This window comes from Tamandua tetradactyla, chromosome 3 (genome assembly GCF_023851605.1).
Source record: "Tamandua tetradactyla isolate mTamTet1 chromosome 3, mTamTet1.pri, whole genome shotgun sequence".
Taxonomy (NCBI): Eukaryota; Metazoa; Chordata; class Mammalia; order Pilosa; family Myrmecophagidae; genus Tamandua; species Tamandua tetradactyla.
In genome coordinates, this window is record NC_135329.1 from 163,251,691 (window position 1) to 163,274,276 (window position 22,586).

General features: G+C 37.6%; 1 protein-coding gene across 1 annotated transcript; it reads right to left on the minus strand.

Moving 5' to 3' along the window:
* Nucleotides 1–974: 974 nt before the first annotated feature.
* Nucleotides 975–21,907, minus strand: SLC40A1 (solute carrier family 40 member 1). The gene is made up of 8 exons (XM_077154412.1): nt 21,541–21,907; nt 20,969–21,036; nt 15,883–16,042; nt 12,994–13,109; nt 10,524–10,650; nt 5,118–5,363; nt 3,707–4,363; nt 975–2,594 (listed from the first exon to the last, which is right to left on the minus strand). Exons 1-8 carry the CDS (start codon nt 21,581–21,583, stop codon nt 2,281–2,283), a joined length of 1,731 nt encoding a protein of 576 aa, XP_077010527.1. The 5' UTR covers nt 21,584–21,907; the 3' UTR covers nt 975–2,280.
* Between the last annotated feature and the right edge of the window lie 679 nt (nt 21,908–22,586).

The following is a 22,586-nucleotide window of genomic DNA, read 5'->3' on the forward strand; positions in this document are numbered from 1 at the left end:
GCCCTACTTCCATGCCCTGGGGCAGGAAATGGCAAAGACTGTTCAGATCAGCAGTGATTCTCCTCCGCTTCCCTGTCTGGCCTTTCTGGTCTGAGCAGCAGTCTGCAGAGATGAAGACGGCAGCTGTAAAAACTCCTATTACCTCTCCAGCCACATTGCTCCTTCCTCCCACATAGGGCCTTCTCTGGCTAGGCCTGCGGTCTGGAAAAATGCTGTATGACTTGAAACCTTCCCATGCCAATATGGTTCTGTTCATTTTACAAGGTCACAGGCCTTCAGTTACAGCTGTGAACACTCAGGGCAGCTCTCCAACCCCAACTCAATCTCTGTGGGGGTGAGCAGATAGATACCTGTTCAAGACTGCGGCCAAACCTAAAAGAGACATCTGTTGTCTACCTGGGAGTCATGCCCAAAGTTCCCAAGCTCCCAATTCTGGGGGGAAATTGGCCTCAGATCAACCACAACTCAGTCAAATCTGCATGCCCAGGACCGATCACAGTTCAGGGCATAGATCAAATCTTTAGTAAATCTTTACTGAACACGGAACATAGCTGTACTCTGGCCTCTATTCTCAACTTCCCCTCATTATCCAGAATACTTCTGCTGCCTCCTTTGTGGGTCACAAAGTGCCTCCAAGTATATTATCTTATTTGACAACATCATGAAAATTATGAGGTAGGCAGGTTAGTTTTAAAGGATCATCCCCTATTCACAGAAAACTCAGCTTAATGTGACTTCTTCAAGGTTGAAGAATGAATGATGGGCCTCATATGCACTACACTTTTATCCAGGCCACCATAAACTAGAAATACAAATAGAGAGACAATAAGAATGTGAATTATTATGAAAAACTGTAGCTTTAAGAAGCTTCCACTACAGAAAGAAAAGAAACCCACATTATCTCAAACAGGTGCCCTGTAACAAAAGCGATATTAAATAATTGGGGAACGCAATTCAGAAAAAAAAGACATCAAGAATTTTAAAGTATTTTATATAGAAATATTTTACAAAGATTTTACAACATAGCAAATCATTATGTCATACTGTGGAAAGAAGAAAAAGATTAAACCTCAAGGACAAAGAAAGTGCTCACAGCAACGTATTGCAGTCTCCATAAAAGTGCATTAACAGTTAAGGCAAAGTACCACGTTGGTACTGGCATGTCGGAAAAATTACTTGTAAAACAGTTTTTGAAAACAAATACAAACATTTCTTTTTTCGTCCATTCTTCTCAAAGACATTTGAAAGGGGGACACTTACAAACATTCTTGTTCTACAACTGTGTAAAAATGACTCCTGGGTACAAAATGGTAAAAGTAAAAATGCGCTGAGTGTGTTAACAGTAAACCAACTGATGTATACAACAAAATCTTTCCAAGTGCAGGCTCTCTTCCTACATTTAACTTGCCTGTCTCAGGACTTACTCCCTCATATTTCTGAAGAGCAGAGATCATTAATAACAGTGGCATGAGTTAAATTCAGATTTCATCCTTCTGTGTGACTTCTAGCTTCTAGTTTCTATAGCCAAACTATTAGCATATGACATGTGAAAACTACTGGCATATTTGAAGTTCTTATGCGTTCACTGTGTTATAAGTCTACTTTACAGCTTTGCTTCTACCTGCAGCTTACATGATAGATATTTTATGAAGTGCTACATATGCTTATTATAATATTTTGCCCTATGTGATAAAAATGTGAAGGTGCTCTCTCAAGTTAAACCATAAACTCTATCAGTGACTTCTAGTTAACTATTTAGTTTTTCTACATATATGTAAATACCTTAAGATCAATAGGATCAATTCGGATAATACTGATTATCAAATTTTAATCTTTATACTTGGAGAATTTGTTTTTATAATATAAATGAGAATAATATGCAAAAAAAAGGTAAATTGACTTAAAAAGAATGAGTTTTTGGGAAAACTGATATATATGAATCCTAGTACAGATAAATATTTGCCAAAAATAAGTTAATTAAATGATAACTCATGTATGTAAAATTTCATCTATTCATAAGAAATAGTGAAATTCAGTGTTAGCATTATATTCTCCATATTTACTGAGTTTATTCTATTTTTTTTTCCATCCTAAATGTAAGGGAAATTAACCTGCTCAACTTCTGCTGACTTAGGTTTCTTGAATAGCTTTTAGACCTCAAGACATAGTAGTGGTAAAACCAGAGAGAGACATCCAGCCATTTATTGGAATTCTAAAGTATAAAATAAGCACATTTGCTCTCTATAATCTAGTAACATGGATAGCAACAGTTAAACTGTCTTACACATCAGATGTATCAGCTTGATTCTCATTCGTGACTTCTTTCTCATCAGAACCACAAACAAAGAGCTGGTTGCCCAGCGTTTTCTGGGCAAATCGGAAATACATAACGTGGCCCATAGCCACAAAGGAGACTGAAATCAATACGAGCAAGCCAAAAGCTTCAGGGTTCGGAGCCAGGATGACCATGATGAAATGCAGAAGATCAAGAAGATAGTTCATGGAGTTCTGAACACCATTTATAATGCCTCGCTCAGATTCAATTACATTCTCTTGCAGCAACTGTGTCACAGTTAAATCAAAGGACCAAAGACCTAAAATAAAAGATTTTTTTTTTAAAGATTGTATCTTAATTTATAACTGTACATTTCAGGTATTTAGAGACACAAATTCGCTGACATATGCAAAACACACATTTGGGCCCTACTGCTTTAAAGTCACCTTACCCATTTTTATCAAAGTCTGCCTCAGAAAATTATTTTACATTAATAAATATTGGGCTATTTATGGCTTCAAGGAATTATTTTGACACCCTAATCTACAAACTTCTTAATTCTGTTTTTCTGTGATTGCTCCTACAACAAAATCAAAACTCTAAAATCAGAGGTAAAATAAATCTTATTGTAAGTACGAGCATTTTTTAAGTTTAAAATGAATGGAGCTCATATACTGTGGTTAAAGTATAAGGAAACTTTAAACTATTATTACATTTACTGCTTGGGTTCTAAAGCCTCTACAATAAACCTGTCTTGCTTTAATATTAATGTCTCTGATAAATTAATGAAGGTGCTTAGTCACAAGATAAATATAGTTTCATTTCAAGAAAGAATTCAGCCAGAGATAATTCATCAGGAGTCTATTAATGATTACTGAAATTCTGATTTGTAATAGTCTTTACATTATATTTCCTTTCATAGCTCCAAATCCATTTGTGTGGGAAAATATATAATAAATGCACATCCACTATAGAGGATCTTTGAAGAATATTTTTTTCTGCTATCTTTGTTTTTAAACCAAAACTACTATCATTTTACCTTGTCTCATAGAAATACTCTCTAAATTATAATTCTTTCAGTAGAGTTATAGCAATGTAAAGACTAAATTACTAAATGGCACTGTAATTATCATAGCTAATATCTTTTTAAAAATGAATTAAATTATTTTAAAAGAGTAAAACCTAAGATACTCATTTAGGAGAAATGTTCAAGCCCTAACCACGTTTTAAGAAAGAAAATGTCAATACAAACACAAAAAACATAGGTTTTTAAATATAAATAAAACTTTCTGAATTAAAGGCTGGATTATACATAAAGACAAACAGTGGATTTTGCTTAAATTAACATAAAGGGAATATTTCAGATCATTTCCCTGTGTCCACATCCTAAAATGACACCAGTTCGTTAGTATTAAAAAAGAGATTTCTTACCGATTCTAGCAGCAATGACACCTGCAAACAGCAGGCTGACAGAGATTAAGGGCACAGATTTATGACTCATCTCTGGGACAACATTAGCAGGATCAGACCCATTTGACACGTGAATTTCAGTTGTAAAGATGGTTCCAGGCATTCTTGTAGGTATAGTTGTGGACAATGGCTCTGTCTGAATGAACCTAGAACGGATATCTTCAAAAGGAGAAACAGACAAGTCCAAGGGACTTCCGGGCATGAACACGGAGATCACGCACAAGATCAAGCAGGAAAGCTGTGCGAAACCTGAGATCAGGCCAGTCCGAATCAGGCCACATTTTCGCCGCAGCCAAGTAAAGGCTACAGTTCCCATTATTCCAGTTACAGCTGAAGCGCCCATCAAGATACTAAGGATGGAACCGCTCAGTCCCTGAGTGTAGGCGTACCCCGTGGTGATGCAGTCGAAGCCCAGCACAGTCATATAGAGGAAAGCAAGACCCATGCCGGCCAGAAACACGGACTGGTTGTAGTAGGAGACCCAGCCGTCTCGGAAGGTGCGGAAAGGCTCCGCCATCTGGGAGGCACAGCTGGGTTCCTGCTCCTCTTCAAGCTCAAGGATGTTAGGGTCTTTCTCGCCCATGAGACGAGTTCCCTCCAGGACTTTTGGCTCCGTATCTGTTAATGAAAAGAAATCATAATTTTTTAGGGGGTGGAGGAAGGAAAAGAATTTTATATGCCTTTTTGTTTACTAATAATCTAAGAATTCCAGCCAAGGTACAATCACCAAAAAGCATTTATGTTAAATAAATAAAATATAATTGATCTCTTTCTCAAAACCTCCCCCTCTCTCTCTCTCCCTCTTAGAAATTATGTTCCTACCAAAGTAATTAACAGGAAAACTCACTAGATCAAATATGAACATTGCTTAATTTAGGAAACGACAGCATCTTATTTTCTTTGACCCTGTTAAGATTTACCCAGAAACTCAATTTATGCTTCTTTACTTGGGAAATGTCCCCTTTCATGTCCTTACCCAGGAAGGGGTATGCCTTCTTCCCTTCCGCTGTCTGATAAACGACTGACAAATGGCCATGTCACTTCTCCTCCATGGAGTCGTAGGAATTAACTTATTCTCTTTTTCCAACTCTTCTTTCCATTGTTATTGCTCAACTGTGCCCAGCCATCCCTCAGCTGGCTGCCCCTCTGTGTCTATAGCTCACATGAAGGAAAAGGGCCAAGTGTACCATTTCAATCCTCCAGGTTTAGCCCAGAGCCATTCCCAAAAGCTCTGGCTTGGCTTCACCCATCAAAGTGGCATATTTAACCTCGTCCAGAATATTTGATACCAACTCAAAATAGTTTTGGTCTTCACCAACATGCAACATCTGAATATCAGAATAAAAGGACTGATACATCATATTGTGTTTACCTTTCTGCAAATTCAGTTGTTTTAATTCAGTTTCCTCTACTTTAAGAGTAGCCTTCACAGCTAGAGCAGGGGTTTTTTGGTAAACCTTCCAGAGCAGAAAGTACTCCACACACATGGACACCAAATTCCATCCCGAAATGAAACCACAGCCGATGACTGGGGAGCCAAATGTCATAATCTGACCAACAGCCATGGGGGCTAAGATATTGGTTAACTGGTCAATCCTTCGTATTGTAGCATTCATATCTATACAGTGGGCAAAAGGGCAAAAGAGGCAGATCAGTGTGCAAACCTATCAAAGGGAGTCTGTCCTACTTATATAACAAAGATATGAACCAAGAGTATAGATCTCTAAAATCTACATTTCTAAATGCACTACATGGGTAAAGAAGCCATTGTTAGGAAACATTTGTTGTCTGGATTAAGTTACAGTAAATTTGCCCCAAAATCTTGACTCCCTTGGGATTGTATAAATTGGTCGAAATCCGGCTTTAAAACTAATGCAACAGTCACTCTAATTGAATTCATTTATTCAATAAATATTTATTGAATCACATTATAATGTAGGTACCATTCTAGGCATTATGAAGAAAACAAAGAATATCTCTCCCTGTCTTCATGGAGCTTACATTCTAGTGGAAAAAGAAAGACAATAAATCAACAGGCATACAATTATACAGCATATGTCAGATGTTCATTTTACGCTATGCTGAAGAAAAAGCAGACAAAGGAGAGGGCTGAGGAGAAAGAAGAAATTTCAGATTTAAGTAAGGTGGGGTCAGGGAAGAAATCTCTGAAAAAGAGGGATATCGAGGAGGCAAGAGTGAATCACATGGGTGTCAGTGGGAAGGAAACTCCAGACTGAGGGAAAGGCAAAGTTTAGGGCAGGGAGAGTAATACCTGGAATGTTCAAGGAACAACTAGGAGGCCAGCAGGATGGAGAGGAGGGAGGGAAGGAGAGGATAAGGAAGAGATGAGGTCTGAGAAACAGGGAGATAGGCACAATCACGTGTGGTTGTGTGGTCAATATAAGGACTTTGATGTTTACACTGAGTGAGACAGGAAACCTTTGGAAGGTTTTGAACAGACAATTTAAAAGACTCATTCTGGCTTCTGTATTGATAGACTATGAGGAGAGGGGTAAGGAAACTGTAGGCAAGGGCAGAGGCAAAGGAACAAATGGGAGACAATGGACAGTAATAACAGAAATGGGAAGAAATAAATCCTGGATATACTTTAAGCGTAGAAAAAGGACTTGCTAACAGATTAGATATGGGGTGTGAGAAAAAATGAGGAACCAATGTTGACTCTAAAGTTTTTGATCTGAACAACCGAAAGGACAGAATTGCTGGAAGGACAGAATTCAGAAGAAATAAATTGCGGGTAGAAGAAAAGGCATTTGGTTTTAGATATATGATTTAGACAGCTCCACTGACATTTGAGAAGCCATATCAAATAGGTAGCTGAATGTATGAGCCTTGAGTTCAAAGAAGAAGTATGGGCCAGATTTGGGAATCATCTTCTTTGTGATTTTTAATGCAAGAAGAGTGGATGACATCATCAAGGGAGGGAGTGTAGATCAAGAAAGGAAGTTCTGAGGATGACTCTAGGACACACCAAGATTAGGAGATTCTAATCGGAGTATTAGAAGTGAAGAAAAAACAGGAGAGCATGGTGTCATGAAGCCATATAGAGATTAAACGACTGACTTTCTTATTCCTTATCTCACAGGGCAGAGTGAAAATTAATGAGACAAGTCTCAACAATCATTTGGGGCACCTTAAGGGAAAAGCATTATGTGACTAATAAGTACATTAACAGGAAATTGCCTTTACTCTTTCTTTAATGTTTCCTGGTCTTCAATTACCTTCCAATTAGTCCTATGAGTACATTATGCCTCTTTGATAACAGGAGAGCTTTGATATACTGTAGAGTCAAAGGCAATTTTCACTGATCTTATGCGTGACCATTTTTACAGAGACTTCACTAACTTTCATTTGCTCCCCATTAATAAGTATCCAACTCACATTCTAACAAAGAAGTGTAGAATTAATCCAAATAACTGTATAATTTGTTACAGAATAAATAAAGAAAACATACACTTGGAACTGAAATACCCAAAACACCATCAAAAAAGCTATTTTAATTAAAATTTTGTGTTATTCTATTATTTCTCTACCTCAATTTTCAAGTGCATGCGGAGCTTCCCTACACCACCAATCTTTATCTTTAATATTATACTTTGGAAGTTAATGACATTTAGGTGTCAACAGAAATGTCGTTTTAGAAAAAAAAAAAAAAAACGCTTTTATTCTTTTGAAGCAAAATTAAATTTAAAAAGCACCTAATCACTTTACTGGTTAACAGGGCACAGAAGAATCAGTCTTCTGAAAGTGTACACAAATTTCTGCTCATTAAATTCCAATTTAACTGTTTTCCTTTTTGTGGACTAGAAGATTGCATTAAATAACTACTAGCCATTTTTAAGGGGAAATTACATTTCAAGAAAAGAATAATCTAAAAAAAAAAAGGTTTAGCAAATAGCAGCTAGTAGGCTTGGCTACCCCACAAGCGAAATCAGTTTTAAATTAATTGCACTCAAACATGAAATTTATCTGCCATATTTGATCAGGCTTAGTAGCAGAATAGTGGGTAAGAAAACTCTCAAAGTTATAAATAAAGAGTGATTCACGAAGAATATAGGGAAGCAAGAGATGGAGTAAAAAGGCTGGGTAAAGGAAATGAGTTTCAAACAGATGGGACAGGCTATAAGTCATGGTATAAGAGAATATTAAAAGCAACAACACTAAATTAAGTACTTGGGTAAATGAGTTAATAGATTAAAAGATTAATTAACAGTACTTCTTCATGTGAAAAACGACACTTTTTCTGAGGTTGTCTAAAATGGAGGGGAACAGCTATATTTTAGCACAATGCCATCATCTTTAATGTTGCGAAGGAAAATTCCTGTCTTTCTTTACCCTCAATGATACAACTTCCAGTTTTAAAACCTGCTGTGAAATCAAGAAATACTGGGATAAGGAAATGGGAACAATTAGCATCCAGCTCATAATCTTTATTCTTTATGTCCACTTTACTTCTCTTGCACCCTACACACACACACACACACACACACACACACACACAAATTCACACAAAACATGCCCACGAGGCAGACAGGACATATATTCAGTCTTCCCTGCCCAACTTCCTGTTTGGGGGTTATAATGGTCTTTGCCAGGAATGCTCAAAAATCAGCCTGCATAAATAGACATTCTTTCTGACTGGAGTAGACATATCTATGTACAGAGATACAATCCCAAAATTGAGGCACCCAGGGCAGCAGCTGGAGTCCCTCTCTAATGACTTCCCTTCTCTCTTCTATTTTTCCTTTATTTCCCTCCATTTTCTCTGTTCTCCTCTAACTGTCTTCAAGCTGAATTGGCACTCCTGTTGAACCTCAGAACTAAAGAAATTTCTGTATCCTGCTCTGAGGCATAGTCACAACTTCAGGAGAGACAGCATGGAGGGCTCTCGGCGCTCGTTTGCAAACTCACACTGCTGGCTGGATCTGAAAGGGCATCACGTACTAAAACAACTTAGAATGGACAGCAGTTCAACGGACAGCCTACTTTCTTTCTTAAACCTGAGAAATTTCAGAAGGTTAGAGAATCTACTGGTGGGCCTAGAATCTTCCACTTTGCAATAATAATAACAATATTAAGAGGCACAATTGAGAGATGTCCAGTCATATTTTTGTTGTTATTGCTCTGGGACATCACCTTGTAGTAAAAAAGACCCCAAAAAGTAATGTGGGTATATAGGGTATGTATGTATGTATATACATTTGTATGCATATAGGGTATGTATGTATGTATGTATGTATATATGCATGCATGTATTTATTTATTTATTTAGAATATGTTAAAGATTCTTGGTCATTTTCTCTGTCCAGAGCTACTTTTCAAAATATATCAAAGCAGATATATTTTGGTAAAGTAATAAGTAAAAGTTAAGAAATTCAGACAAGTGAAAGAAAATCACTTTTTAAATCCAACTTTTTCCCCCAAGTACACTCCAACAAATATACAGGTAACCTATTTTCAAAATATACTCTTTTGTGCCTTCTGAATTTTAAAATGTGGACAGGTATTATGTAGTTAAAACAGCAAATTAAAAAGGAAAAAAGAAACTGTTCAGAGATATGGAATTAATCCATATTAGTAAATGATCTCAGGAAGAAAAGTCAATGAGCTCACTACTTAGCCTCCAAAGAGAAGTTTCTGCACAAAAGACTTACAAGTGCTAAATTAATCAGTGTCACATACAGCTCTCTAAAATCATGGTGGCATTTCTGTCTCAATTACAATAGTGCTACCACAAAGTGATGACTCAAGCAAATTCTGCTCTTACAGAAATTCCACCAACTTTACTCCCCTTCTCTCACCACCTCTTTTTATCTTTTTGGGTTTTTTTTGAAACCACATGGTTCAGTCAAGCAAAGTGGCTTGCTAACCCCACACATAATCTTGCCTTTGCTTCCTAGAATAAATCATTTAAGTCATCAGGGATAGTTTCCTTGTCTTTCAGGATGGTAATGTGTCCATAAGATCCTCATCTCACTGACCAGCAGAGTTGATTCAGGTGATCTGATAGGTAGGTAACTTTACCTTCCTCCATTACCCTGTGAAATTATCAATCCAGTTTGTGTCTCTGTGCTCTCTGGAGGGTAGATAGGGAATACTGAGTGAGGTAGGTTACTATGAACCCAAGTAATAGTGGTATAATAGGACATGCTGCTTTATAAAGCATTCTTTAGTCTTTCTTTAGTCACTTGGATAAGTTTCCAGTGAATTATAAGCTTAAAAATCAAATTCTGTCCTCCTCTATTTCTTTAGTATTCATAACAGCACCTATTATATTACATTATGTATGGATTACAACTTTAAAGTGGAAAAGGCATGGATTACAACTTTAAAGTGGAAGGGATTAATTTCTAAAGTCTTTTTTCCATTTGGGTTGGAGAAAAATGATTTTCATAATATGACTGGTGTAGCATTTATCCCATGTCATATTTTCACTGTTCTAAGTATTAAGTAATCATTTACAAACAGTTAACGTAATTTAATAAGAGGAAGGGAGTTCTAAAAAGTGATATTCTTCCATTTCCCAGCTTTGCCATGGAATAGAAGAGAATTATCCTATAAATTAATTTTATAACAGTGAGCTAAATCCTTATACTTAAGACTGACAGCGTGGTAAACAAACAAACAAAGCCTATCCATGCTTTCAACCTATTGTTCTTAAAATTATCTGGAACAACAACAAAAAAAGTTACAGCCTCGTTTATGATCATTGATTTAAAGTAAAGTAACATATTTAGTTGAAAGGAAAAAAAAAAATTACCTGCTAATTTGCTTCTGTCTTCTCCTGCAACAACAACAATCCAATCCCTTTGAATGGTGATTGCAGTAGCAGTACTGGCCAAATTTGCAATATTTGCAATAGTGATGATGAGGATATAGCAGGAAGTCTGAGAAGTTACAAGAAAAAGTTGAATTAAAATGTTAGTGGTGGGTGCACGGGTGGTTCAGTGGTAGAATGCACACTTTCTACGTGGGAGACCTGGGTTCAATTCCCAGACCATGCACCCACTCCCCACCCCCAGAAAAAAACACACTTTACTGCACTGTACCCACCTTACTATACAAGTAGCTTAAAAATGGTCTTTAATGGCATAATATCATTTTGGTTTTAATTTCAATTATATAAAAATCATTTTACTTTATATACATGAAACAATAAACAGCAGTGGTCAAGTTAAAGGACATATCTTCTTAATCCATATCTGTTGTAGTGCACATAATACAAAAATCATCATGTGCACATTTATGTGACATAATTTTCATAAAATGTTAACATATTGGGGGTTTTATTAACATTTTCCCAATGGATAGATAGATCCCTTAAAAAGAATACAAAGGAGGAAATGAGAAGACCTGGATTTAAGTCACAATTCTGACATTTTCTAGTTGCATGACACTGGGTAATCAGCTAACCTCATTTTGCCTTCATTTTCTCATCAACAAAACAAAGGGACTAGACTAGATTTCTAATGTCAACTTCAGATCTGAAATTCTATAATATCAATCTAAATATCAACATCATTCTGAGTAACATAAAACTGATATTTTCCCCACCACATCCTATCCTTTTCCTCTTTTCTATCAAGCCATCATGCAACCACAGCATGAAAAGTTGATATACCCAAAGAGAAAGACCACTTATTATTGGAGGAGCACAATCATGAATGATGATAGATAGATGGTTAGATAGATAGACAGATAAAATTTTAATATAGTACATAAAAATTACAGGTTATAATATAACTTATGTAGACAGTTTAGTTGAATACCATAAGTACATGAAACCTTGAGTAGGGCATAAGATTTTGTTGCTTTGTCCAGAGTGATGTCCCGATAAATCCCAGAGAGATATGAACAGTGAATAAAAAAGTATTTGCAAAGTCCCCTTCAGGGAATGGTGAGAAAGGGGGAAAATTCAACTTCCCCAAGTTGAATTCTTGATGTTCTCACAAGCAGTGGGGACCAAAGCAATAGGCTGAGCCCTCAATCTTAGGGTTTGTTCATACAAAACTTAACTCCACAAAGGATAGGTCAAGTCTACTTAAAATTAGCCCTAAGAGTCACCCCCAGGAGAACCTCTTTTGTTGCTCAGATGTGGCCTCTCTCTCCAGCCAACACAACAAGAAAACTCACTGCCCTCCCCCTGTCTATATGGGACTTGACTCCCAGGGGTGTGGACCTTCCTGGTAATGTAGGATAGAAATCCTACAATGAGCTGGGACTCAGCATCAAGGAACTGAGAAAACCTTCTCGACCAAAAGGGGGAAGAGGGAAATGAGACAAAATAAAGTGTCAATGGCTGAGAGATTCCAGAGTCGAGAGGTTATTCTGGAGGTTATTCTTATGCATTAAATAGGTATCACCTTGTTAGTCAAGATGTAATGGAGAGGCTGGAGGGAACTGCCTGAAAATGCAGAGCTGCGTTCCAGTAGCCATGTTTCTTGACGATGATTGAATAATGACATAGCTTTCGCAATGTGACTGTGTGATTGTGAAAACCTTGTGTCTGATGCTCCTTTTATCTACCTTATCAACAGACGAGTAAAATATATGGAATAAAAATAAATAATAGAGGGAACAAATGTTAAAATAAATTTAGATTGAAATGCTAGTGATCAACGAAAGAGAGGAGTAAGGGGTATGGTATGTATGAATTTTTTTCTGTTGTCTTTTTATCTCTTTTTCTGAATTAATGCAAATGTTCTAAGAAATGATCATGATGATGAATACACAACTATATGATGATATTGTGAATTACTGATTCTATATGTAGAACGGAATGATCATAAGTTAAGAATGTTTATGTCAGTTTGCTGTTATATATTTTTTAAAAATTTTAAAATTAATAATAAAAAAATTACAGGTTAATTCTAATGATCTGAAAACGGCTAAGTTATATAATAAATTCTTAGAAATGCCACTAAAAATCAATAGGACAAGGTGGGTCACAGTGGCTCAGCAGGCAGAGTTCTCGCCTGCCATGCTGGAGACCTGGGTTCGATTTCTGCTGCCTGCCCATGCAGAAACAAAAAACCTATAGGACATGACTTAAATTGAGGCGATACTTACTGAATGTCTATTATTGGGCAAAGAAACTGTAGAGAATATTACAGTAGATTCAAAGATCAATATTAAGTTGCAAAAAAATACCCCCTAGTCTCACAGGCTTTTCAATTTTTACCACTATGGTGTTCGATTTTTGTCAATAAAGTACAGCTTTGCAAACTTACAAGAACCCATCCATGGTACATGCTCAGAAGCTCAGTTTTATGTAAGAAAACCATCATCAGGATAATTCCACACAGGATGACTGAAACATTCTGTATCACCAATGACGTCTGGGCCACTATACAAGAGAAAAAAACAAGCATTCACTACACCAAAACTCTTCTTCAGGGCAGTTTTTTCCCCATACATCACTGTTCTACTACATTCATGCACATGCATAATTACTACAAGGAAAAAAAAAACTCTCCTGCAGTAAATCCTGCCAGTATAATGCAGCAGATCACACTAAACCAAACTTGCAGATGAAATGATGAAGGACCCACAACTTTTTCTGTATTTGTTGAAGTCATTCATTATGACAAAATTTTTATTTAGTTTATTGTCTTAAAAATCTTACTGACAGAAATAAAACTACTAGATAAGAAGATATATGTCTTAGCTATTTGTTGTTTCAGTTCAAACAAGAACATGTAGGAGGCTACAGAGGAGTTTATTGAATCCATAACTTCCTATATGGCAGGCTGAATCTGCATAAGGTATGAGAATATGGATAAACAGGAAAGAAATACAAAAATCTGCGAAGAATAAAGCAACAGTGTGTTTATCTTGGCATACGAATGCTTTCTGCCATGAAATTCTAAAAAGAAACCTTCCCTCCCAGGAAATGGCAGCTTTCTTACAATGAAGCACCGTGTGGATTAAGACACAAAAGAGTAAAGGCAGAAAAGGACCTCAGATAAGGACAACTGTCGGTCTTTTCTCTGCCACTCACCATGATAACAGAGCAAGATACTTAATATCTCTACTTTAATGCCTGTGTCTATAATATAAGGACGGTGTCCGGGTTTGAAACTGTTCTGTACTCCAGAAAGCCATGTTCTTCTAATCCATTCTCGTGGGGGCAGACCTATTATTGGGTAGGACATTTTAACTAGGCTGTTTCCATGGAGATGTGGCCCACCCAATTCAAGGTGGGTTTTAACAGTCTTTACTAGAGTCCCCTAAGAGAGGATAAAAGACATGAAACTGAGAGGGCTTAGAGACATTTAGAGAGAGAAAGAAAATGCCCCAAGAGGAGCCAGAAGGACCCACAGGGGCTGAGAGAGCCATTTTGAAACCAACCCAGGAGAGAAAGTCGAGCAGATGTTACCAAGTGCCTTCCCAGGTGACAGAGGAACCCTGGACACCACAGGCCTTTCTTCAGTAAGGTATCTTCTTGTTGATGCTTTACTTTGGACATTTCTATGGCCTTGCAACTGTAAATTTGTTACCTGATAAATCTCTTTTGAAAAAGCCAATCCATTTCTGGTATATTGCATTCCAGGCATTTTAGCAAACTGAAACAGATGGTAATACCTCCATCTTTATTTTACAGAATCATCATGCATAAATAAAATACTTATGAAAGCACTTTGAAAAATTCAGAGTTGTAAATGCAAGGTCTAATTACAGGTCTTGTTCTGAAGGATAGTAAAGCTCATTCTGGCTTGGAAGGTCATATCAAAGCTTCACAATAAAACACTTTCTCAAAGCAGTGTGAAATAAAATTCTAATATATAATTCATTAACTTATTATGAATACATATAAGTATTCATTCAATCACTCATTCATTGTGTCAGGATTAAATCTCACCTATATGAGTTCTTGGCTTTCAGGAGTCCTCAAAGAAGTGAAGGAGATAAAGAGGAGATAGTTATGTGAACAGATAATTATAACAGCATAAGTACAACAGAAGAGGTATTAACAAAGCTTTATGAGAACACAGAGAATGAAATAGTTCACTCAGTCTAGAGACATCAGGGAAAATTTTTCAAGGAGGGTGACATATGAATTGAGTACAAAGGATAAGTAAGAGAATGCTATCATACCACATGCTTCTTCATTCAACTCAACCCTCTTTCCTAACCAATGCAGTGCTCAACAATCAATCACGAGGCTAAAGGTGTATGCATTTAAACCTATGTTCCTAGGTATAATCATCTAAATAACTAGGATTTATTTTTCCAGAATACAGGACCCATTTATATGTTTTCTGGTTCAACCATTCTCAAATAGAAAAATTTCCATCTTGTCCATTTTACTAATAGCATCAAGTCCTAGAATTTCATAATCCAATTTGCTCTACATCCAGGAGCAGTCATCCTGTACTGAAAGAAACTAATGATATCTCAGTCTTTTCCCAATGTCTAAGGCAAACAAGGCCAGGTCTTATTATTATCAATTTAGGAAAAGTTTGCCCTGAATGATTACCCACATTGCCCTTATATTCTGGATAATCAAACTGTTCAATTGCTTTCTTTCTGGTGTAAAACTGAATGATTCCAGTATTAATGCTCTAGAGTAAATGTCAATATATTATTATTTCTTCTTTTTCCCTAAAAAAATTATAATTCAGCTCCTTGAGTTCCGGCCTACATCTTCTCTCTTGAATCATATAATTAGTTTTTAATTCCTTCCCCCCCCCACCCCACTCCTAAATGAAAACCCAGTGGGTAGCTGTTAAAGCCGTCCCAGGAATATCATACTAAAGCAACTTTAGTGCAAATAATGATTAGAAAGAAAGTCAGGGTTAAGCAAGTTTTAACATTTAACATGGTTCCTAGAAAGGTGCTATGGTATTAGTCATTAACATCTGGAATTTATGAACAGCCAGAGATACAAAAAAAAAAATCCATTAAATCAAGTTTTCTGATATCCGACTTTGTGAGGGAGACACAGGATCCTCAAAGCAGAGGTGGTGCCACTGAGCACTCAATCCCTCAGGCTGGACAAGCATGAGCCTTGCTGGGTTAGTCATGGTGGTTTCTCTTGATTGGCCTTTCCTTCTTTTATAGAGGAAGCGCAGGCAATGGTCCCTTGAATATGAGGGCTTAATTACAGCAACACTCACCTTTAAGTCTGGCATTCTTATCCACCCAATCACCGATGATGGCTCCCAGGACCAAAACAGACCCTGCCACGACTAGCCCGTATACTGCAGTCAAGAGAAGGCTGTTCCCATAGAGCTCTACCAGAAACACAGACACCGCAAAGTGCCACATTCGATCTCCCTTGAAATAAGAAGAGAAGAGAAGTGTTGATGAAATATTTTCATTTTTAGTTCACTGCACTCAGAAAGTTGCCTCCTAATCAAAAGTGTACTTTTCTCAACTACACGATAATACTTTCACATTCAAAAACTTCCCAATGAGTTGAATACTGGTTAAAACTGTAAACTGTAAAACTGTATAAAAACAGTTAAAACTGTTCAGCCAGGCACTACAAAGATATTCTTGCCCGATTATTAAGTAAACCCTAAAATCTATGACATTAATGAAACACATACCCTCCTGAATATTCTAGAAAAAAGTAGTTTCCAGACTCAAAGAAGGCTTTTTGAGACAAAATCTGTTCTTTGTGTGCCAGGTTTCTACCTGGGCCTAGAATTTGTTCATCTTGATTTAGAGAGGCATAAAGTTTGCTATTGATCCAGAATTAAATGACTGTTTAGTTCACAAACATTTATACCTTGAATGTCAATAAAAAGCCAGTTGTCCAATCTGTAGAATGAAAGGAATGAACCATGTGATCTCTTAACTTTCCTTTACCTTAGACATTCTAGAATCTATGATTTATTTCACACATAAATGTCAAAGTCACAAAACAGCAGAACAACCAAAAAGATGAACTCAAAAAAGGGCAAATTCTGTACAGCATAAACGAGGACATCAGAAATAAACTTAAATGCACAAGCAAGTAAATATTTTAAAATTTTGATTCAGATGGGTTTTGAAAGGAAAGAAAAACCTACTTGTTTGTTCACTTGGACTCCAGATTATGCAGAGAACTTTGGAATTCATTACAGCAAGATGGGGTATAAGTTTAATAGAAACTTCAGTAAACCAGTTAAATTGACAAATAAGAAACCTATAATGGACCTTACTAAGAGATTTTAGGCTCCATCCCTGGCCTCTGAGGTTAACTTCAAGAAAGACAATAATGTTCTTACATAGCCTATTCTTGGGAATCACTACAGGAAACTAAATTCCTGGATAACCTTTACAGATTTGACTTTATGTGGGAATTCTCACACTCCTACTTTTTCCCAAAGTCTGTTAACATCTTCCTGATAAATTTAATCTGTCAGAAACAAAGCATTGTCTAGGGATGTAAAAAAAAAAAAGTTTAACTTAATAAAGCCAAGACAATATTATGCACTCAAAATTTAAATTGATGCATGATAGCTATCAAATCATATACAATAAGCTTAGTGTAGATCAGTAGTTACCAACAGGGGGTGATTTTACACTAATCCCCCTCCCCCCACCGCCCAGGATCAATGTCTGGAGCCATTGTGAATTGTCACAACAACATGCGTGCTACTGCATCATGTGAGTAGAGAGCCGGGATGGTGTTAAACATCTTACAACGGACAGGACAGCCCCACAACAATCATTTGGCTCAAAATGTCAACAGTGCTGAGACTGAGAAATACTGGTGTAGAGAATTATGAACATAATTTTGAGCCATTAATTCAAATTTAACATAAGATTAGACCTAGGAAGATGGGGTAGATGTGGTCAAGTAAACATCCAAATAGACAAAAGAAATGCTGGCACTCCTTAGCACCATGTTTGAAAGACTAATTTTCACTTGATTGTCTGGAAACTGAGCTCTGAAACTTGCTTCACCCTCAACTCTCAGCACACGGCCTGGCCAAGAGTAGACACAATAAATATTTGTGGAATGAACAAAGGAGAGGATGGTGGCACTTCGCAGTTGGGGACGAATAAATACAGAATAGTAGGCAAAAATCTAGACTGATGCAACAGCTATGGTGTTCTGGTACATTAGATATAGTTCACAAATATTCAAGAAGTTTGAGGTTTATCAATACCATGATTAATATTTCTGAAACAGCTTATTTTTCTTAACTTTGCTTTGATAAGTAAGTGATAAGAAATTTTTCCACTTAAATAAGTAAGAATTGGATAAGATTCAAATACTGATGTACTAAATGATTAAAAATACATGATACATATACAGTTTATTTGAAACGAATAAAAAGACAAATTTATACATTAATCGAGACAGATACTAATAAGAATGGCAAATTAAGACACTTTCTCAATATGTGACATGAAAGCAAATTCAGATTTGATTAGAAGAGAATGGGCGGGAAGAGGGGAAGTACTTTACCCTAATTTCCATTCCTCTGGATAGCTGGCAAGGCAAAGGCAAAAGCAGAAGTGGCCCCCATAATAGGTTACCTCAGTGAATAAATGTCTTCTTTCTTAACATAAAGACTATGAAATACAATTCTAATTCTGTTGTTTCTTTCTTTTTCTATCATTCCTATCTTGTACCTCAAATAATTTGCTTTAGATTCCTCAAGAGCAAGCTAGCAAAACAAGCACTATTAAATAACATTTTTCTCTGTTTCCTATGTGGCATGCCAAATCCTTGATGGATAGGAATAAAATTGCTGTAGTTATGCCAGTTTCCAAAGGGTTTAGAGTTTAATAAGTAATATACTCTAGGTTCACAAAAGTCCAAGAACTGGGTAGAGTCTAAGTAAATGTTGAATAAATACAAATCTGGCTCTCCAATTCCTTCTTTACTTCCATTTCCTGCCTTCCCACATCCTCTGAAAATACTTTGAGGATTTGTTTACATTTCTCTCTAGCCATATTAGACTGAGAGCAGAACACCTATTGAATACCTGTGAATGAGCAATCATGGTCATTGGTCCACTTAAATATTTATCGGGAGGCTACTGTGTACCCAGTGCTGTGGCAGACACTGGAGCTTTGGCAGTGAACAAAAATAAAGGTCCTTGGATTCATGGAGCTCACACTCAAGACCAACACTAAATCTACAAAAGGTCAGATGATGATAAGCACTATGAGGTAAAAATGAAGCAGGGTGGGGTTGGGAGGTGGTACTTTGTATGAAGTAAAGTGAGGGTTGAGCCCTGCAGACAACCAGAATGTACATGGGGACAGAAGATCACCATAGTATGGTGACAGAAGATATAACTGCCTAAACACTATGAGTTATCTTTTTGTGAGTATATATTTTTAAAGACCATACCAAATTATAAGTTCCTTGTCAACAGGATCCACTTCTTACACTGCTTTATATTCTGATAGTATACAATAAAATGTATGGATTCATTGGCAGGTAGAAATGAAGCCAGAAATAAAAAGTATCCAACCCCACACAAACCTGCCGAGATACCATTCTATGCTAATGCCACTATAGTCAATAAGAAACCATGATTTGGCAGGGGAACAAACAGATAGATATTCTGAATATATATATATACATACGCATACATATTTTGTTGTAATTAAAATTAGGCAGAGTGTGAAACAGGACATAAGACCCAAAACACAAAGCCTTATATGGTTGTCACCAGTTTTTCTTTTTGTATTCAATCCAAATCCAACTTTCCCTCAAGAACTCTCTTTGCTCAATCTATTCTAAGGTTGGGGTAAGTATATGTCACTTTTCTTTGAGACCTTTAATTTACATGACAAAAATCCTCCTGGAACAATCACAGTTCCATCCATTTTTGGCAATTCTGACCACTCAACCTATTAAGAGCAAAATTCACTTACACTTAAACTTGGTATTTGCATGTGAGCCATTCTTCCTCTTAGACCTAGGTCCTAACCAAAAGATGAGAATTACAGACCCTACTTTCACCACCTGTTACTGGACTTTTTGACACTTATTAAATTGGGAAGAACAAATTGATTTAGATTTCTTAAGGGCAGTTTTGGTAGGTTTCCACTTAGAATCATTGGCTATTAGAATTGAAACAAACTCACTCCGATTCCACTTTGTTTACATGTATTTGCAGAGTCATCGCTGTCTAAACCTCCGGGAAGACAGGACCTTGCCTTTCTAAAGAGCTATCTATGAAATGGTATTTCTTAAAGAGCCAATAACCTAACTTAATAATTTCCCAAGGGCATGAGGGAAGTACAGATTTCCTCATACTTCAGTTTGTATTCATGTCTTAAGGATGATCCAATAAAAGCTTCCATAAAAAAAATGATATTCAAAAATTTTACTCTCAAAATTCTCTCTCCTTACAGATGGCTCTTTTTATTTAAATATCATACTAGAGCCATGGATGGAATATATCCAGATTTCTTGCTTTTAAACAATAGGAGTAATTGTTAATTGCAAAGATTAATCATCATGAATTAACATCATGAATCATGAATCCTGTACCCTTCTGAGATCCTTTTTTTTGCTGTTGGATGAAGGAACACAGGCCCACAAAAAACACTGAGACTCTTCCAATTCCACATAGGAGGTAAAAAAAAAAAAAAAAGGAGTTATGAATCGGTAGCTGATTTTAAGATAATTTAGTTCACTGTATAACAGTTTTTAAGATAGCCTGAACTGCCCCACACATAGCTAACTGCAGAAAACATTTTAAGACAAGAATTTTTGTCACTCAGATATTTGTTCTTTGGGTCATTTATGTTTAAACCAATTGTACAATGTTGTTATTAGCAAATAATTATAAATGACTCCACCATTCTACTGTATTTTCATAGTGCAGCATATGGAATTAAATTTTAACAGAAGAAGAAAATAGGGCAATATCTTAAAATGTAAGAGAATAGAAGGTATATGAGACATTTATTCATTCTTAGTAGCAAACATTATCATTTACCAGCCTAGAAGTGCAACATACAATTTATAAACAATGTAAATTCCTGTTCCTGTTGACACTATCTCCGATATTTGTCAATCTATATAAAGCATGATAACCCAATAATAAAATAGCATCCATTAACACCCATGGGAAAATATCTTGGTGGAAATAATTTTTTTGTTAAACATGTATTTGGATGATCTATTTTTTTTTAACTCTATTACAAAAGTAGAAATTGATTTAATGCAATTGGCCCGAATGGAAGGAAACAACAAACGCGCAAGGAATGTTGCAAGAATTACCGTGGATTATTACTTACCCAGGTTGAGAGAGAGTGACCGAGGTAGAGAAGGAATTTTGCAGAGGTTAGGTAGTTTGCCAAGGATCCTGCAAAGACCCACAGTGGTAAAGATAAACGTTTTAGTCACTTAATGAGCTGAGGTAAAAATGCTTAATCATTGCTTTTATTAAAACATGGTTATTAAAAGTTATTTTTGTGGGACTAGCCATTTACATTTTATCAAGTCACCTGGGAATGGAGCATTGCCGTTTACTTAACTGCCACTCAGCGTAACCTGTTGGTCAATAACTGCATAACTTCCTATACAGTGAAGAAAGCTCTTGTTTCAACATTTTTTAACTCCTTTTTTTTTTTCTTTTTTTTGCACAAGGCAAATCAAACTGCCCAGGTCACTCCATCTTTGTGTGCAAGCACCTTCTCCCACACCTTGAAATTCCTTTCTTCAACTCCCACCAAATACAAGCCAAATGAGCGACAAAACACTATGGTTAACAGCGGAGCCACGTTCCCCCCAAAACCTGTGTGGAGTTGCTCATCTCCAATGCCCATCCTGTGTTTCCTACCCCATGCATTTGGTCAACACAACTCACCACAGCATCCTCCCTGACGGTTTTGATCTCTTGCCCTGGTCATGACACCCCCCCGCTCGCTCTTCTGCTGCTGCTGTTGCTGTTCTCGCCAAGGAGCTTGCTGTTAACAGGGGCGCAGGGAACCGAAGACAGCACCGCTAAAAATACAAGTTGTGCGCAAAAAGACCCCAACGACTGGTTTGGCAAAGAACAAAAGAAAAACGGCCCGGGGGTCTTCTTTCTGTCTTCTTTCCAAACTTAGCTAACACTGTAGCTGAAGTTGGAAAGGGAAAACCTTATAGAAGCAGGTGGGAGGCTCAACAGGCCGTCAGAGCCGTGCCTGGAGCCCCTGCGCCAGCTCAAGCCGCTGCAGCCGCCGCCGCCGCCGCTGCCGCCGTGGCCACCGCCGGCCAGGCCCAGCTCTTATACCGGGTCGGGGGCGGAGCTCCCTCCCGCCGCCGACTCGGAGCCGCCCCCTCCCCTTCAGGGCCGTCCGGGCGTCCCAGCGGCGCTAGACTCGGCTCCAGCCGACCCTGCGCGGCGCGCCGCTCTCCACGCCCTTCCCAGGAGGAGTCTCCCGCCCGGGGCGCAAGCGTCCGACAGGCCAACAAATAACACACGCGGGCGGCGAGGCTTTTGCCGTGGCCGGTTCCATTCGCCGATTTTCTTGCGCTTCCAGGAGCTGCGAGAAGGGGTCGAGGAAGCGGGGGATTGGGAAAGGGAGGAAGGTGCGTGGACCCGGCGGGGGTGGCGTGGAGAGGTATTGCGCAGAGCGCTTTGCACCGGCCACCTGGCATTTCCGGGGAAGGGATGGTCATCTGCGGTTACCGTGCAAATGCTCCAGCCCGGGATTGGGGGCTCCTTTTTATTTTTAATGTAAATAATTTTAATACACGTATTTAAACAAATATACTCCATTTTACAGAGGCCGCTTTCCTGGCCTGGCAGTTCCGGCCCGCCTGCAGCAGAGAATGTCTTTCCTTCCCAGGGCTGCATAGCGGGGCTTCCCTCAAAGAAACAGAATCAAAGGGCAGGAAAGGGGCGAAAAGATCAGAGTCCAACCCCTT

Coding starts and splice junctions, on each gene's coding strand:
- SLC40A1 (XM_077154412.1), bottom strand. CDS start 21,583: ATGACCAGGGCAAGAGATCAAAACCGTCAGGGAGGATGCTGTG. Junction 21,037..21,540: donor CCGTCAGGGAGGATGCTGTG/GTGAGTTGTGTT, acceptor GGGTCTTTGCAG/GATCCTTGGCAAACTACCTA. Junction 10,651..12,993: donor TGTACCATGGATGGGTTCTT/GTAAGTTTGCAA, acceptor GTAACTTCTCAG/ACTTCCTGCTATATCCTCAT.